General features: G+C 51.3%; 5 protein-coding genes across 5 annotated transcripts; 2 read left to right on the top strand and 3 right to left on the bottom strand.

Annotated features, from left to right (window-relative positions):
- Positions 1-490: 490 nt before the first annotated feature.
- Positions 491-2,199, top strand: ppmA (type 2C protein phosphatase PTC7). Its single transcript, XM_025526540.1, has one exon. It carries the CDS (start codon positions 748-750, stop codon positions 2,071-2,073), a length of 1,326 nt encoding a protein of 441 aa, XP_025382314.1. The 5' UTR covers positions 491-747; the 3' UTR covers positions 2,074-2,199.
- Positions 2,200-3,373: 1,174 nt separating this feature from the next.
- BO83DRAFT_403866 (PWWP domain protein) lies at positions 3,374-5,576 on the bottom strand (the record flags this gene model as incomplete). The annotated part of the gene is made up of 5 exons (XM_025533657.1): positions 3,374-4,041; positions 4,097-4,325; positions 4,393-4,768; positions 4,834-5,323; positions 5,411-5,576. The coding sequence occupies 5 exons, from the start codon at positions 5,574-5,576 to the stop codon at positions 3,374-3,376; spliced, it is 1,929 nt and encodes a 642-aa protein (XP_025382313.1).
- Positions 5,577-7,646: 2,070 nt separating this feature from the next.
- BO83DRAFT_442045 (phosphatase PAP2 family protein) lies at positions 7,647-9,608 on the bottom strand (the record flags this gene model as incomplete). Its single annotated transcript, XM_025536375.1, has 3 exons — positions 8,767-9,608; positions 8,128-8,662; positions 7,647-8,068 (listed from the first exon to the last, which is right to left on the bottom strand). Exons 1-3 carry the CDS (start codon positions 9,157-9,159, stop codon positions 7,647-7,649), a joined length of 1,350 nt encoding a protein of 449 aa, XP_025382312.1. The 5' UTR covers positions 9,160-9,608.
- An 876-nt stretch (positions 9,609-10,484) lies between these two features.
- On the bottom strand, positions 10,485-11,639 carry BO83DRAFT_412582 (uncharacterized protein; the record flags this gene model as incomplete). Its single annotated transcript, XM_025534415.1, has 6 exons — positions 11,434-11,639; positions 11,083-11,267; positions 11,006-11,056; positions 10,885-10,925; positions 10,632-10,734; positions 10,485-10,552 (listed from the first exon to the last, which is right to left on the bottom strand). The coding sequence occupies exons 1-6, from the start codon at positions 11,472-11,474 to the stop codon at positions 10,485-10,487; spliced, it is 489 nt and encodes a 162-aa protein (XP_025382311.1). The 5' UTR covers positions 11,475-11,639.
- A 1,167-nt stretch (positions 11,640-12,806) lies between these two features.
- BO83DRAFT_326075 (coma-domain-containing protein) lies at positions 12,807-16,852 on the top strand (the record flags this gene model as incomplete). Its single annotated transcript, XM_025528030.1, has 7 exons — positions 12,807-13,055; positions 13,126-13,163; positions 13,220-13,257; positions 13,312-13,391; positions 13,453-13,535; positions 13,601-14,092; positions 14,593-16,852. The coding sequence occupies 7 exons, from the start codon at positions 12,807-12,809 to the stop codon at positions 16,850-16,852; spliced, it is 3,240 nt and encodes a 1,079-aa protein (XP_025382310.1).
- Between the last annotated feature and the right edge of the window lie 1,018 nt (positions 16,853-17,870).

The raw sequence follows: 17,870 nt of genomic DNA, 5'->3' as shown, positions 1-17,870 counted from the left end.
CGGCACTTTTGCTTTCCTTCCTTTCTCGGATTTCTTCTGGCAGCCCGAAAAAGGCGGCATCCACCATTCGATCGCAACTTCCTCGCCTCTCGTGACTGTTCTTTCCTCTTTATTATTCTGTTCTGTTCTGGCCGTTTGCCTTACACGGTGACACTAGCATGCACGATGACGACCACGTTTTCAAACTCTCTACTACCCAACCCAGCGGTGTGCTGAATTGGTGAGTTTAATTAAGTCCATGGTTTTACTTTGGAGCTGCTCCGCGCCCGGAGTATCTACGCTCTTTCCTCTCCTCCATATGTCTCTCAGCATCCCCTCTGCCTTCCTAGTGACGTCGAGTTCTCTTTCCTTTCTCCGATTAGGCAAGCAATCAGCAACTAATCATCGACCAGCTTCGACAATTCGCCGGTCTGCTTATCCGGAATTCCTCTTATTCCTCGATGCTCGCGGAGGCGGTCGATGACGCCAGGCGGTCGGGAGTCCCCGTCGGGCCCAGCAACCTGAAATTTCCAGCTTGGAACGCCTCGTCTCTCCCCTTCGCCTGGCCTCACATAATCCCCGACTTTTTTTCTATTTGATCAGCCGGCCATTTCTGGCCCTAATCGTGACCTCTCCACTCTTTCAAATCCCCGGCGACTGTCTGACTCGCCATTTCGCATGCTCCCCCGGTCTCCTTGCTCCATCCCGACTACTTCCTGTTCCTGCTGGCACAGACAGGATTTAAGGTGACGATCCGGTCCTTCGCTGATGATCGCACTGGCGTCTTCCGGTAGAGCCTGCAGTGCAGCCTGCAGTAGCCTACACGCCGTTGTTAGGGACGGCTTCTTGGCCTCTGTCTCGGCTCCGAAATCCTCTGGCCTCCGATACCCCCTCGTCTTCTCCCTCGCCTCAACATCTCGTTCCCCGCGATTCTCCCGCCGTGCCTTTCATTCCACGTCGCCGTTAGACTCGGCGACTCCGCGAATCTCATATCGCGTCGCCGCGTCTTCTTCCGGCAAAGGCCGCCGGTTCCATCCGGCCAAAAACACCTATAACTTCACCCCCGACCTCCACGAAGCCATTGGCGTCGCAACAGACACAGAGAACAGGGCGCTCCGGCGAAAGAGGAGGCCTGATAGTGGCGAGGATGCGTTCTTCGTGAGCAGAGTCGGCCGAAAGGACTCTGGCGCAGTAGCATTTGGAGTCGCCGATGGCGTGGGCGGCTGGGCTGAGTCGCGCGTCGATCCAGCAGACTTCTCGCATGCGCTATGTGGCTATATGGCTCAGTCGGCCATATCCTGGGAGTCGCCCGTCGAAGAATTACGGCCAAAGAACCTTCTCCAGACCGGATACGACCAGGTCGTAGCAGATGAGACGATCCGAGCCGGAGGCAGCACCGCGTCAGTCGGCGTGGCATATCCAGACGGACGAATTGAGCTGGCCAATCTGGGCGACTCGGGCTCGGTTCTCCTTCGCCTTGCCGCCGTCCACCATTACACCGTCCCGCAAACCCACGGCTTCAATACCCCCTACCAACTCAGCATCATTCCACCGCGCATGCGCGCTCAGGCGTCCATCTTTGGCGGCGCCTTTCTCGAGGACTTCCCGCGCGACGCGGCCGTCACCAACCTCCACATGCAACACGGAGATGTCCTCATCCTAGCTACTGACGGTGTTTTCGACAACCTCAACAATCAAGACATGCTCAAGCTTGTCACGAGTCGCATGGTTCTCACGGGCGCCTGGACCGCCGATCCCGATGCTGGCATCCGTCCCTCGGAGGATCTCAAACAACTAACCAGCCCAGAGGGCCTGCCCTCCCTTCTTCCTACGCCATCTTCCTCACCCTCCTCCGACCCCGACTCTCCGAAATCATCCTCCCCCAGCACGCGCCAGCAGACCTACACCCTTCAGTCGCTCATCGCCGCCACGATCGCCGGCGAGGCTAAACTGGCCAGCATGGACATGCGTCGTGATGGACCCTTCGCCAAGGAAGCCCAGCGCTACTACCCCGGTGACTGGTATCGCGGCGGGAAAGTCGACGATATCAGTGTGGTGGCAGTAGTTGCCGTGGACGAGGGATACTCAGGATGATGAGAGGTGTTTCTGCCAAAGCGAGGCTTCTCCGCCTCCAGTATAATATTTCTTTTCTTTTCTTCTACTGGACTTTTGTTTCATGAACGACTTCCATACACATGCACATGCACATGCATGCATTTTCATGCCGATACCTATACCTACACCTCTTCTATACCTATACTTCCTGCTTGGATTACGTCATTCACATATATATACAGGGACACACTGTTGTACCTTTCCTTTCCCATTTCTTTCTCCGGCGGTCATCAGGTACTATACTTTTTCTTTTCCTTATTGGTTTTGGTCAGGGCAGCATTTATATTGGTAAAAAACAGGTAGAGACGGATGAAAGCAAGATAGAACTTTATTATCATTGATAGACTTGACAAGTGAAACTTCATACCAGATACTTTTACTAAGAACTTAAAAAAGAGGGTAGTAAATATACTGAGTACTAGAAGATGACATGATATAAGCCCTTAGATAGATAAATTGATAAAAATAACTACTCAACTCGCATCCACCACATACGGCACAACCGGGGAAAAAAGCAAGGAAAAAAAAAAAAAAACAAAGAAACAGGAACAGCACGATGAGTATACAATTTCGATTCAACCTTTCGGCAAAGCTGAAAACAAGAAATAATAACAACAACAGCAGCAGCAGCAGCAGCAGCAGCAGCAGTAGAACCTGGTAATTAAGCATTGATGATATATCCTCCCTTTTTCCCAGGATTGAAATAAAGCAGAGCAGGGCGGGAAAGTTTTGGTTGGGTGGGTGAGTGGGTTAGAGGTAAAATGAAGGGAAAGAGTAAAGTAAGAGTCTTTTCTTCTTCCTTGTCAATCAATCAATCAATCAATCAATCAATCCCTACTCGTGGAATCGGGCATACTGGGTGTTGGTGTTGATCATTTTGAGATCCGGAGAGGGGGGAATATGCATCTCGTTACTCCACTCCACTATCAATTAAGAAGATGGACATGGATGATGGATGTACAGATGGTACTCTGTAGTGGCAAAAGAGATGATGGTGAAAGCTTTCCCATGATAAAAGATAAGGGTGGTAAAGATAAGGATGGTTTCAACGACGCTTGCATGTATTTGACTTTTTCCAGCTTCGTGAATTTGATTCCAAGAGTAAGAAGAAAAAGAAGAAAAAGGGGGATTTGGTTGGATTGGATAGTAAGAAAAAAAAAACAAGACAACGCAGAGAGGAGTCACAGCACAGAGAGGCCCATAAACTAAGGCAAGTAAACAAAACGCCACAATCAATGTGGGTGGTAACAACGGCAAACAACTTCCATCAGCATCACCTTTATGCTGCCGTCTCCACTGGCTTCTCTTCCGTCTTCTCATTATCAGCCTTCTCCTCTGTCTTCTCAGCATCGGCCTTTTCCTCTGTCGTCTTGCCCTCGGTTGGCTTCTCTTCGCTAGACTTCTCCTCCGCTGCCTTCTCCGTCGTAGCCTCTTCGGTCTTGGGAGCTTCCTTCTCAGTCTCCTCCGTAGCCGGCTCAGGGGCCTGTGGCTTCTCTGCTGCATCGGCATCAGGCATCGGCTCATCTTGCGGCTCCGCAGTGTCAGCCTTGCTCTCCTTGGTATCATCCTCCTTCTCGTTCTCGGTATCGCCCTTAGCCGGAGTCTCAACGCTGCTCTCCTTGTGGACACCGTTGGCCTTGGGCTTGTCTCCCTTCTCCTTATCATCCGAGGGTCCGGTGGCATCCGCATCCAGCAAGTTCTTCCACTTGGACAGAATGCTCATCGCACGGGCCCGGAACTGGAATTCCTCGTCGCGAGGGATGGAGCTGAGCTTGACGATCATCTTCAAGACCTTGTTGATCTTCGTGGCACGGATAATGGAGACTTCAAGGTCCGCGTGCTTCTCAAGTTTGCCGAAGAAGTTGGACATTTGAGTCATTTCTTCCTCCTTGGGTGGCTGGTCACGAGAAATGAATCCCTTCTGAAGCTTGTGACGGATAAAGAGAACTAGTCATCATTAGCATAACACGTTCCTGGGCTACCAGGTTGGTTCCACACATACTCTCTTTCTCCTTCTTGTCCTTGGCTTCCTCCTGAGTCAACTTCTTCTCGGGCTCCTTGGATTCCGCGCGAGACTCCTCTCCATCATCACTAGCAGCAGCCTTAGCGGCCTTCTTGCTGCTTGCGGTCTGCTTGCCCTTGGAAGCAGGGGCCTTCTTTCCAGATTCGGTGGCGGGAGTCTTGGGGGTAGTCAACTTCAATTTCGTGGTGGTTTTAGGGGTCTTCGCAGGCTAGACGGGAAAAAAAAGAGTCAGCTCCACAGTGTCACCCGAATTCAGCACGACGGCTCTCTCCTACCTTCTCATCGCTCTGGGCCTCAGAGTCATTGTCCTTCTTGCGCTTCTTGGTGCTCTTGGGCTTCTTCGTCTCCTCATCAGCATCGTCCATGTCGACATCTTCGTCATCGACCACGTCCATGCTCTTGCGCTTGTTCTTCTTAGCCTCTCGCTCTGCCTTGGCGGCGGCCTTGGCAGCTGCCTGGGCCTCCTTTTCTTCGATCTCCTGCTCCAGGGCACGCTGGTGGTCTGCCAGCAGGTCCTTGAAGTGCTGAAGGTCATGACCCTCGGCACCCACAGCATACGCAGCCAAGAGAGTTTTTGACTTGCCCTTCTCTGACACCTCCTTGCAGCCAGCAGCATCGATAGGGGTCAGATCGGTGTTGGGGATCCACGCGCTATGGTCTTCGTTAGCCAACTCGATGTCGCAAGCTTCATCCAAGCTCAATGTAGTGTTACTCACAATTCGTTTGTCTCAAAGAACATAACGGGGAAGGTCCGCTCGTGAGCGCGTTTGCCGCCATCGGCGTAGTCCTCCCTGTAGGTTCCGTCGGGGCGCTGAGCCGTCACGGGACGCGTGTTCAATAGAGTCTGAGGGAGCATTTCCTCGTCGCAGATGATGGAAGGCCATGGGGGAAAGCTCCTGAGACGCGCCAGGTAGTACTCGCCGGGCTGTGCGTTCAAATGTGTGGTACGAATCTGGGACTTCTTTCTGCTCAGCTTAGACTTGTGCTCGGGCACGGTGCCAGTCGATTTCCGCTTCGCGGCGCCAGACTTCTTAGCGGATGCGGGTGTTCCGTTGGCCTCCGATGCTGGTGCGGCTTCGGGCTCTGCAGGCGCGGCCGCACTCTCATCGGACTTCTTCGCGTCGGCAGACTCGGCGGGTGCGCTCGATTCCTCGGCCTCTGCTGGGGCGGGCTCTTTCTTCTCCTCTTCAGTGGCAGTTTCGGTCGCTATTAAGCATGGGGCGGGTGATATTAGCGAGCGCCACTAGGCAAGACCGCGACGAGAGGAGAGGGCGTGGTGTTGGGGTAGCTTACCAGATGGCTTGTCCTCAGGACCATTGGTCTGCTGCTCTTCCTTCTCCTTGGAAGGCTCTTGCGCAGACTCAGCAGCAGCGGGCTGGGCATCAGCGGGAGCGCGTTCGACGGACGACTCACCGGCGTCGGGGGCGGGCGCCGAGGCAGCAGGGGTATCCTCGGCCATGATGCGCAACCGGGAGTCGGAAATTAATCAGGAGGGGGGAATGGAAGGAGGATGCGAAGAAGAGGATAGACGAAGCCTTCTGATGAGAAGAAGGTATTTGGGTGGGGGGGAAGGTTCGAGGGGGAGGGTAATGCGGTGGAAGGAGGAGGAGAGTAAGAGAGAGAGAGAGAGTTGAGAGCGAGCGAGCGAGAGGTGGTGGTGGAGAAGGTCGCGACGCCGGGAGGCGGGAAGTCGACAACGCGTTGCACTTCTTGGGGTGGGAAAGCAAAGCGGCGCTGCGCCCAGTCCGTAAATGACGCAAACGCTTCAACGACAAGAGACAAGTTGATCAATGTCAACCACCACAACTGGTCTTGACAAGTAACACTGGCTTTCTGGAGCTGCCCCCAATAACCCTTGTATTAGCGACTGGGCAGGAGGGGGATCCTATCACGGCAGACCGCTGTGTCGTGTCTCGGAGCGCTTGTGGCAACTGTAAGACAGAGCTTCCAATAGGAAGGGGGTGGTTGCTGAGAATCGTGGCGTTTCTCCCAAACGTAGAATCGATGGGTAAATCCGATCCAGTCCCCTTCAAAAACACGGCGATACAGGGACGCCTGTGGTGATGAATGGATGGATGATGGTGATGCTGCTAATGGGCCGTGACGCGAAAACTCCCCGGCGATTGACGATCCTCCAGCAGCCGGAAACGCGAAGTCGCTGCTGCTGCACAACAACAACACGGAGCTTTCAATAGCAGGAAAGAAAAAGGCCAAGGGGCTATTCGGAAATTGGCGACAGTAGAATCGTAGTGATGAACACCCACGGATGAGCCGCAGTCTGCTCGTCTACTTGGATCACCGAGACAGGGAAGTTCACGGGTCAATTCAAGAGATGGATAGGACTCAAAATAGAGTGCACACAAGTACTTGGTGTTGAGACACAACCTGTTCACGGCTTTAGTATCTTCTTTGCATAGGACATTCGAATTGCAGACTCACCTGAAGCTAACAATCCAGTCGCGCACCGCCGAATCCGATCACTAGTTTGAGGATGTTGAGGAACACCAGAAACCCCGCGGTCGCAAGGATCTGCAAGGTTCTGACGAGGAGTTATAGTTAGGTGAACAAGCAAGTATACCGGAGTCAAATCTCACCCGGAATCGACACTGGATCTTGGAGAGGGTAGAGTCGACGGGTGAGGAGGAAGTAGGGGTGATGGTGAGAATGCGTCTGTAGTTGTTTGGTCGGGGGAACAAGGCAACAAAAGGGAAAGACGGATGGTGACGCCAGGAGAAAGAGTTCCCTCGCTGGCTGCCAAACCACCAGCCATCCTAAATCTATATCCCCAGTACAACACTCAACTGACCTTTATCCCCCCCCACTTCCGCATTGGATTTTACAGGCTTATTCCGAGAGTCTTGCTCGTTCCATTGACTCCGTGCGTTGAAGGGCGGGACAATGAGCCTAGTAGAGTATTCCCCCATCTACAACACCCCGTCCGGCACTTGTCGAGTCAGTCCCACGCAAGTAACACTGACAATCAATACCTTGCAAATCCTTCTCGTCGTGTGCTACAAGCAGAATTTTAAAATGATCCCATCTTTTCCTTTTCTCACCAGCCACCTGGAGGGTATCTTCGTGTTATTCTGTTCTGACGTTCATTCATGCCATTCACCCCCAACCCACTTTCCTGCTTGATTCGTCTCTAGTTCTACTACTATATAGCAATCATCCTAATTTGTGTACGATGTTTGACTTACACAAGAACTAGAGTCATCCCAAAACCATTCATCCAGGTTGAGTAGAGATAAAGATTAAGATGCATTGTCTTTGATCAAAAGCAGGTCGCCATATACACAGTAGGGGGAGTTCGGAGCATATGGATGATCGAGGGAGAGTAGGCACGGACAGTAAAGAATAGTATGGCCCGAACGACCGACCGGCGGTACCATCAATGTAATTAATACAGATCAAGAGTCATGACAGGTTCATAAAAACGAGGTGAGAAGCCATTTCCAGAAGGGTATCATGCAAGTCCACGGTATATTTGTAGGAAGACAAGCTACTCTCGAGGCAGCGCAAAACTCGCTCACCAAGGAAGGGAAGTATGTTCAAGCAATCCCTCATCATCAGTCCACCCATCAGCCCCTTCGAAATCTTCCAGCGCGGTCGGCACCGGTTTATGGATACGAAGAGCCCAGAGGAAGTAGTCTTCCAGGGGAAGCAGGTTCAGCAAGATGCCGTTGAATTTCCACCCAAGAGCACACACCGTGGCACCGGCCACGGCGTCCAGAATGAAATGGTTGGCAGTCGCGACAATGGCGGCCAGGATGACAAATGGATAAGCAAAGCCCATGGCCAGGCAGACGAGTCGGCGCCATGACGGAACCTGCAGCCCGACAGGGCCAATCGCGATGCGCGAGCGCCGACGATGATGTGGCGGCAGCGGTATGGTCATGATCGTGAGACCAATCATCAGAGAGTAGCCGAAATGCAAGGAGGGCATGGCGGCTGTGCGTGTTTTGGTCAGCGGTCTCCTCGCCCAAGTGGTTCCCGGAATGAATACTCACCGTACTGGTTGCAGAAGCGGTTTTCGGTCCAAACGCTGCCTGCACCGTTGACGCCATGCACCGTATCCACAAATCCATAGCTACGACCCCGAGCGGCATCAGGACCCTGCGCGTCCTTGTCGCTCAACAGTCGAGGTGGCATGCAGGGCCACAAAGTAAACACCACGAACGCAAGCAGATTGCACACGGCAAGTGTTCGACGACGAGCTTGATAGAGGCGCGGGCCTGCGGGCGAGCCACTCATGAATCCACGAGGCTTGCCAGGCTGCGACTCATCGTATCGGTTTCTAGTGGTCGTGTAGTAGTAGAGCCAGACGAGGAAGGCAATGGTTCCCGGGATATGAATAAAGGAGTAGATCCAGTTTGTCCACATCATGAGTCTGGTGTGCCGGAGGAAGAACCGCTGGATAGGAACCTCCAAGAACAGTCCCAGCGCCTCTTCAACCTGTATCAGCTGTAGCGCATGTTTCCTCGCCACGTCGACGGTGCCTTCTTGCAGCGTAACGGCAGTAAACGCTCGACCTAGTTGGTATGTCTATGCCATAACATTAGCTATTGCCACATAGAACCTGGAAAGCAAGTAGTTGCTGTGGACTCGAGTAAAGCAAGTGTAGGGAACACAGGGTTCGAAAATCATACCCAGTACACTAACGCCCAGTACCAGCATTCGACTAAGAAAGGGAACTTGCGTAGGAGGCGACTAAGCAGGCGATCTTGGAAGACGATGGTGTTTGGAGAGGTGACCTCCAAGGTCGACGAAAAGATCCCTAGTTGCCTCTTGCGCCACCGACTCTGGCCATCTTGTAGGAGTGCCGATGAAGATGAGGACAGGCGACGAGACAGCAGGCCGTCCTTTGCGGTCGGTGTGGACAGTCCGGACTCTGTCGCATCAGGAGAGCTGCCACGTGAAGGGATGCTGGATCTGCGGCGGGTTCTGCGTGCAGGGAACGATCCTGTTGTTCGGTTGATCCAGGTACCTCCAAAGAGAAGAACGATGACCGTCAGAGGCTCGAGGAACGCTCCGACTCCCATGATGGTGTGACCTCCTCGGGGTGGAGAAAATAGATGCGCTATACCGAGGAAGAGGTGGGAATAAGTCGACTGTATGGAAAGGGAAAGAAAATCAAGGGTGAGGATTAAGACTAATGAAGTACAAAAGACCAAGCAGCTCCAAGATTCCAAGCTGGAATGCTGCGGGGCAAGCTATAAAGAGTGAAGCACAGAGAGACAAGGCTTGGAGAACACCGAGAGCATCGTCAGGTTAGCAAAGCCAACCAGACAACAACAAACCGGTAGAAAGGAAGGGCGGGCTGAATTATCCCGCCTAATAGCTTGAATAAGTAGCAGTAGCGTGAAGTATTACTCTCTGAGATGGGCAGCAGTGGGGGGCGGCACTTATGTACCTTACGCAGTGCAACCTAGTAGCAGATGGTACTAGTAGGAACTTGCTTGCGTCTTTTTGGGGGGTGTGGGTATTAGTAGATAATCATTAGTTGATTAGTTTTGATTTAATTAGGTAGGTAAAGTAAGTAACCTAGTGAGTGAGTAGTACGTAGGTACTAGGTAGGTACTACAGGGAGAGAGGGAGGGTCTCAGTCCAGCCTGACCTGCTTGGCTGTAGAAATACTAGTCAAGTACCAAAAAAGCAGCAGGCATGTAACCAGTCCGAACCACCGAGCCTGAGTGGGCAGCAAAAAAAAATAAGGGATCGCTCCTCACTGGATTGGATGACATGGCTCTCCAAAGTGGGTTTCACCGGTTCTTCGGTGCGTGATGATTAACACATGCTGGAGATCGGGCCAGCAAACCAAGGAACCACCAGCACTACTTGGCTCAGAGAGAACGCCATCGTCGGAGCTTCCGGATGCCGAACAAAACAAAAGCCATCCGTTTGGGGGAGGGATGAAGGAGTTTGAAACTCTCGAAGGGGACGGCAGAAAGGGTCAAACATCCGCGTTCCAGTAATCATACCAATTAAATCTGACCTCCTATTTTGGACCTGGATGCTAATTTCACCCTCTTAGAATGCCTATTAGTAACTTATTGGGGGGGAGAAGGAGGGTATGGGTGAAGTCACAAAGAAAATTGCTTTGTCGGTGTCACCCAATTAGGCCCGTTAAGGTTTGTCAAAAGGTCGAGGAAGATCAACGAACATGGGTCCTTGCTCCCACTTGCTGGGCCTAACTCTGTACTGGCGGTGACAGCAGAAAAAAGGTGACCTGCTAATACGGAGTAAGTATTTCACGGTTCAATGGTAAGAATAATTACCAGATTCGATCAATCCGTCTCTTAGCCTTTGCAGGGATTTTGCCGTCGCGACCAGACGATCCTCGTCACGACTAGTATTGTTACCACGATTATTGTTCCCAGTTAGACCAGCTGGAGCTATTTCCATTGGCTGGAAACCCAATGTCAGCCGCATCCACTTCCCAGTTTGGTAATTACCTACCTACGCCGGGCGGACATCATGCTCGCAAGCTAGTAAGCTTACGGAAAGACGTCACATGAGTCAGCGGAATGTTGACCAGGATGGGCAGGAAAGCACGCTGCACAAAAGACGGCACGAGAAAGTTTGCCGACAAATGGACGACGAAGGAGATGAAAATGCTGAGGTATCAATTCATTCAGTCTATGTTGTCTCTCTGTGAATTGCTCAGGTTACGTTGAATATATGCATGTACTCCCCTCCCGACGAAGCCTAGTAGAGCCTGTACGTACTCGATCCTGAATACGATACGATGTTAATACTGGCCCTACAGGGTCGAGGCTTCTAGCCTTGTTCTCAGCCAGTCCACTTTCTTGCTTGGCGATCCCAGTGAGCGGAATCTAGACTAAATATTAATTACTTCGTTTCTGGTCCTGCTTTCTTTGTGGGAACCCCCCTGCTCTCCCCTTGATTCCACGGTAACTGTCCTCGCTCTCTTCAACTCTTCATGACCCTTGTCGGGTGAAAACCCGAAACGCCTCCAGGACGTGCGATGACATCGTGACAGTTTTCCCCTGTATGTTTATCGAGCGCCTCAATTATCCGATCAGCGTTCGTATCTCTCCTAGAAACCCAAGATTCCGAAGCCACTCCCGTATCACTACTATTAAAAACTAACTCAGCCGTACAAGAAGCATCACGGCAGGTTCCCGATCTTAGTGTTAGCTTTAACTACGTAGTACAGAGCTGGCGCATGATTTGCAACTCTTCCCGTCTCGACCACGGGATGATTTCCAAGGCAGGAGAAGTCCAGATGCATAAAACCCGCATAAATCACTTTATCCTTAGTACTACGGAGTAACGCCTAACGACCAGGGGACTTCGTATAGCTTCCGAGGGCTCCGCAGCGGTCGACAAACATCCGTTTCCGTGGTCCTAGTCTGTTCTCGTCTCATCCACTTAATTCGACGGTTTGCTCTTCCTGATCATCAATCCACCCTGTGAGTTGAAGCGGGGTTACCACGTTCCGTGCACCGAAATTGTCACTATTCTTGGTGATCCCACACTCAGTCTTGCGAGACGGCTGGGGCGATCGCCCGTATACTTCACAAAGAGTGCAGAATATTGTAGGCAATCACTCTTTGTTTTCTATCTAAACATCTAACATTGTGCACGTGCTCCAATGAGACGGTCTTCTGGAGTGCTTGTAGGCAGACAGATTAGTAACCTACATGCAGTATACATGCGTTAGGTCTTTTGAGGCTGTGTGACGGTAGCCTTTTTGTTGACCCAACCAAAGTTTCATTAACTGACCAACCAGTTACTTTTCTGTCTTGTTGAGGTAAAAATCATGCGATTTGCTATAGGGGGACTGATTATTATTATTGTTATCAATCATCCTCGTCGGCGACCGGAAGACTTCCGCTCCGTGCCAAGTGCCGACCCAAACCCCGCTTGTCTCCGAAGCTCCGTCGCCAATACTTTCTCTTCATATGCGGCCCTGGAGAAACTCTATTGGGAGGGTCTTGTATCCATGGACCCTCAGTCGTTGTTGCTGAATCGGTGCCTAGGTGCTACGAAGCTTGACCCGAATACTAATCATTCTACCTCGGCGCGGGAAGATCGTTGCATCCATACCGACCAAAGTACCTACTTGCATGTGTGCTCCTCTTATCAAATGCCTGATAGGTATTCTTTTGTCGATGGATATCGGTAACAAGATATTTTGCTGCATTTGACCGTATTCCCCAAGCACTAACAATTGATTGAATGGATTGATAACTACTCAATATACGGGCTTACCGGATATATTAAATGACGTCATTTAAGCGTACCTTTGCCATCCTGACTTCATCGCTATTTCCAGTCATTTCAGAAGTACCAATGAATTCTTGTCCTTCACGGCCAGTGAACACATAATACTGCTCAGGGGTACACAAAAGTTCCGCAATGGAGGGGGATTACGGGTTCTTATTGCTTATCGATCAATGCCTTCTCCTAACTGTCAACCGGTAGGGACCAATGACTGTCACTGTCACCTCCACGTCTCGACGATGAGCTATCCTTTACGTCAGTCTTCTGTGACTCCTGACATGACCGGATCCAGGTTAACAGTGATGAACACATACTATAAGGAACCGAAGCTTCTGATGTGCTTGCACAACCAGTGTCAGTCTTAATGGAAAATCATACATAGTGTCTTAATTACTCTGTTTGATACACCCTTATCCAGAGCATAATATCAGTCTACATAATGTTTTCAACACTATCCCGCGTGGCCCCAGCCCCGTCGAGGAGCATGCTCCAGCATGCGTCGCCGCAGATCCCCAAAGTTGCCGTATTGACGGGAGCTTCGCGAGCGCTTTCTTCCACCCCTCCTAGCCAGAAAGAGGTCACATTGCTCCAAGACAAGAAAAATGGATTCGGATTCGCGCGGTCAAACCCCCGACCCCCGAAGCCACGGACGAAGGGTGTCACTGAAATTAGAGGCCCATACTATACTGTATGCGATGTCACCGCACAGCCTGGCGAGAGTGTTCGCCCTAAAGCAGAGAGCTGATCCGTAATTGTAGGTGATGGGTAAAAGATACTTGGCGGACGTGCTTGAGACGTGAGCAGTACCCACCACTTCTGCCACAGGTCTAAGTTCTGATCAATGTTCAACAGGATGGGAACACATGTCGACGGCTTAAAGTTTGCAGGAGGTAAGACTACCGCTGAACTTGGTGAGACAAAAGAAATACTAAACAGCCTTCTAGGATCATTCTCTCTCTTTCCAGAGAAACCCTTGAGGGAACTGATTGACCTTGCTCATGACTACGGTGTCTATGTCTCGACCGTAAGGCTCTTGCTCGGAAGAGTTCGCCTGTATAGGCTTGCTAATAGTGACTTCTGCATAGGGCGGATGGGCTGAACATCTACTTACTCACCCTGACGCGAATGCCGTCTTTGACAAATATCTTCGCAAGTGCAAGGACTTGGGGTACGGTTATTTCTATGTCCAAGCTTGCTTGAAAATCAGCTCATCCAACTAATATCTATCGGCAGATTCGATGTGATTGAGCTCTCGTCCGGCTTTCTGTCCTTCCCTGAAGACGACTGGCTCCGACTCGTCGATAAGGTTCACTCGTACAAGCTAAAGGCGAAGCCCGAATTAGGAATCCAGTTCGGTGCTGGTGGTGACACTCCGGCGTCTGGCTTGGAGGCGATTGGCACTTCCGACCCGGCCAAGCTGGTGAACATGGGGCGCAAGTTCCTAGACGCAGGTGTCGAGCGCCTGATGATTGAATCGGAAGGGATCACCGAGAACGTGCAGTCGTGGCGGACTGATGTGGTGTCCAAGATCATGAAGGAACTTCCCCCAGAGCGCGTCATGTTCGAGGCGGCAGATCCCAAGGTGTACAACTGGTATATCCGGGAGTTTGGTATTGATGTGAATCTGTTTGTGGATCATAGCCAGATTGTGCAGTTGTCATGCTTGCGCCATGGAATCTGGGGCACGGCCGATACCTGGGGAAAGATTGTATCGTTCCGGCCAGAGTAAAAGGATCGACTCGGCCGTAGAGGGAATGATGTGAGCCGTGCGGGTCATGCCGTGCATCGGAGGAAATGTACGAATGTAGTTATCAAGGCCGTAAATAGCCACTAGTCACCAATAATGCCATCGATGGTTTGAAGTCGAAAGCAAGTTGCCCGATGATGATCCATTATTCTTAGTCAGCGCAGGCCCCCCCAATTGGCGGCCCCGACTCAATCCGGGGAAAGCGGCCAAGCATCCCATCATCCTTCCCTTCTGGTCATCCTTCCCTACTTGACTCGCCATCTGCCTGTGGGCATATCTTTGCCATTCTGGCTCTCTCCCATGTGCTAGAGAGATGTTCAATCCAACACTCGGCTAGTCAGCCTAGTCTTGACACAAACCCCCCCATCAACCGACCCCGCGGTTTGCCCCTGCAGGCGGTCTGCACCTCTTCTCCTCGTCAGGTACATCATCACTTTGCGATTGTGGCTCGAGCGGATTTACGGGCCCGGATCATCAGACGCTATATCAGTTTATGCACCATCATGCCTAAAGCTAATCCACCCCCTGGGGGCCGACTCCGCTGCAGACGCGCCTGCGATAGTTGCAAGCGGAGGAAACAAAAATGCAACGGAGAACAGCCATGCACGATCTGCATCCAACGGCGCAAAGAATCCGAGTGTCACTTCTCCGACAAACCGGCGAGACTACTCAAACCGAATAGCAGCAGCTCCAAGGACACCATGCTTCTCAGCGAACGGTTAGTCCCGACCCCACAGCGTCAGACCGCCATGGACCGACTCTTGAACTCGCTCGAAGACCGGAGTGCCAATATGGAACAACAGGCTACGGATGACAAGGATGGGACGGCGCCTGTGCCCAAGGTGGCTAGGCTACTGCGTGATGGACAAGGCAAATTCATGTACGTTGGCGACTCCGCCAGCTTGTCTTTCCTACAGAGTGTGCGGAGGATTGTATCGACTTCGATCGGCAGATGCGAGTTCACGGAGGACAACTCGCGACATTCGATGCTGGAGGCGTTCCAGAGTGGCTCTACAACACAAACAGGACCGTTGATATCGCCACCAAGCAATGAAGAAGCTCAGAGGCTTGCGCGCCAGTTTGTGCTTGCTACAAGCCCGCTGTTGGATCTGTTCGACCTCAACGAGTTTCACCCCCGGCTTGCAAATTGGGTCGAGAATCCGACGGGTGATGAGGATACTGTCAGCTCGATATTTTATCTCGTCCTTGCGATTGGCGCGCAGGTGTCTGATATCAATCAATCCCTGGCTGAGCAGTACTTCGTCAGCGGCCGTCAGTTAGCGTTTTCTGCCTTCACGGAGACCCCGAGTATATATACTATCCAGTCCTATGTTTTGATCTCGATGTACATGCTGGGCGCCTGCCGACGCAACGGAGCTTTTATGAATTTGGGAATCGCGCTTCGTGCCGCGTATGCGGTTGGAATTCACCGGAAAGACGCGAATGCGCTTTTCTGCACCCGGGAACGGCGGGCTCGAGAACGGGTGTGGAAGAGTCTTCGTATGATGGATCTGTACCTTTGTGCCTCCTTAGGACGTCCTCCTGCGACACTAGACTTTGACTATGATCTGCGTGAAGAAGGGATTTCGCCAGGGGAGCAACAGCGCCTTCACCCGGACGAGCAGTTGTCCATGACGGTGATCTCACTGTGCCGGATCTTCGAACGTATCCTGACCGAAGTCTATATGCGACAAGTCGTCTCAATTACCGTCGCAGAAACCATATCGAATCAACATCGAGCTTGGGTGCGCAATCTTCCGGTGTTTCTGCAGATGCAGACTGAGCGGCTGGATTCCAAGACGCTGGAAGGCACCTTGTCCGCTGCGCACATCTTTGGTTCCTACTACTGGTCGATTATTCTTCTTACTCGGCCATTTCTCATCTTCCGAGTGTCCCAATATGTGCGGAATAGGACTGAGACAACAGGATCCTCCGACAGCAGGGCCAGCAACTCCCGCATTGCCTTATTTGCCGACGCATGTGTTTACTCTGCCTTGCGCGGACTCAACATCGTAGATGATCTTTCTCGCTACAATACCCTGCCGCGCAGACTCCCATTCCTTATCAATTCCGTCTTCAACTCGGCCGTGGTGTTGGGAGCCGCTTTCTTTGCCGACTACGACAATTTGCTCCCGCTTGAGGAAGGCATGGACAAGGCGGAGAAATTTCTGGGCCTCTTCGTACCCCACGACCCACACGCATGTCGCTTCTTCCAGATCATCAAGTATCTCCGAGGCGCAGTGGCGGAGTATGTTCGTCGACGGAATCGCCATTGGATGGAGCGCCGCAGCCGACAAGTTGACCAGCTTTTCGGCCAAGTCGGGCCCGCCAAAGAAACCCCCATTGCCGAAACAAATACCCCGAGCAGTCATCGCGGAGAACCCCCCGCTGTACCATCTCCTTTATCCCCCGACAAACTTACCGGAGCTTCTGCTTCTCAGCCGCCCGACTTAACTACAAGCACCACTACCGCCACTGGCCCAACCGACAGTGACATCTGGGATACGCTCTATGGCGCACAAGGCGCCGACACGCTACCATACGACACCGCAATTTCCACGCTCACCACAACCGGAATTCCCATCGGTTGTTCCCCAGGCGGTACCATCCCTGCCGGTGGAATGCCTCCGGATGCTCCAGGGGCGCAAACACCACTCTCGGACGTGATTCTCCCGGACAATGGCCTGCTCTATATGGCCGAAGACCTTCCCGTATTTGGGATTTGGGGAGATGCTTGAAGCATCTTCTAGCTCATACTGCAGCTGGAAATTGAGTGCAGATATGTCCTACTTGTCACATTAACCCGACTCCGAATATCTGAATTCAAGCCAACCCGATCACGACACGACTCCTCATGACTCTCGACCTCTTCCAGAATCTCCATCCTTCCTCCAACTATACTATCTGATCTCAATTAAACGTGTTTGAATTGGCGTGGCGTGGAATGGCGTTGGACTTGTGAATCTCTTGGCTATGTATATATGAAGCAAACTGGAACTTCCCATCAATACCACTCTCCACCCATACATACATACATCCAACACATATATATTTCATTTCTCGTGTACATACAAACCTACAAACAAATCACATACTACAATCCCCGACTGAATATATTCCATACCCCAATATATCCAAATGGCTAACTTAGTACTACTGATCAATACAATCCGGGCACACTGCCACTACCAAACTAAATATCCATATTACCCCATCTCCAACCGTCACTCTAACTGTCAGTTAAAATTACTACCAGACTACAACATACCAACTGTGCCAAGATGGGCACCACTAAGTAGTACTTAACCCCTGAAACCTATAATTTTATTAACAGCAATGATATATGTTATATCTATATGCAGTGATTATTATTAGTAGTATCATTGGTTTTCCCCCATAGCACCCGCATTCACACCCCTCTCGGTTCACTCTTAAGTATATATATAATATGTTATAGTCGGTGGATAGTACTAATCCACCACAACTAATTACTACTACTTAGTATTACTTATTGATGAAAGTTAATATTATTGCTGGAGCGGATACTAACTATTATGTAAATACAGATGGATGATGGCCTTTAACTATGGATTGTTCGAAAGTGATTACTAAGTACTGTAAGTAGTTAACCTTGAACTTAATCAAATCAACTAGTAGTCTTTATTGACAGTCTTCAATGCATTATCATCAGTTACTACCACTCTTGATTGGGACATAGTATGCCCAGTGAATCCATTCTTTTCTACTACTTACTAT

This window comes from Aspergillus eucalypticola (assembly GCF_003184535.1).
Source record: "Aspergillus eucalypticola CBS 122712 chromosome Unknown BO83scaffold_45, whole genome shotgun sequence".
NCBI lineage: Eukaryota > Fungi > Ascomycota > Eurotiomycetes > Eurotiales > Aspergillaceae > Aspergillus > Aspergillus eucalypticola.
The sequence above is the reverse complement of the archived record's forward strand: the minus strand, read 5'-3'. Positions and strand labels throughout refer to the sequence as shown.

Coding starts and splice junctions, on each gene's coding strand:
- ppmA (XM_025526540.1), top strand. CDS start 748: ATGATCGCACTGGCGTCTTCCGGTAGAGCCTGCAGTGCAGCCTGCAGT.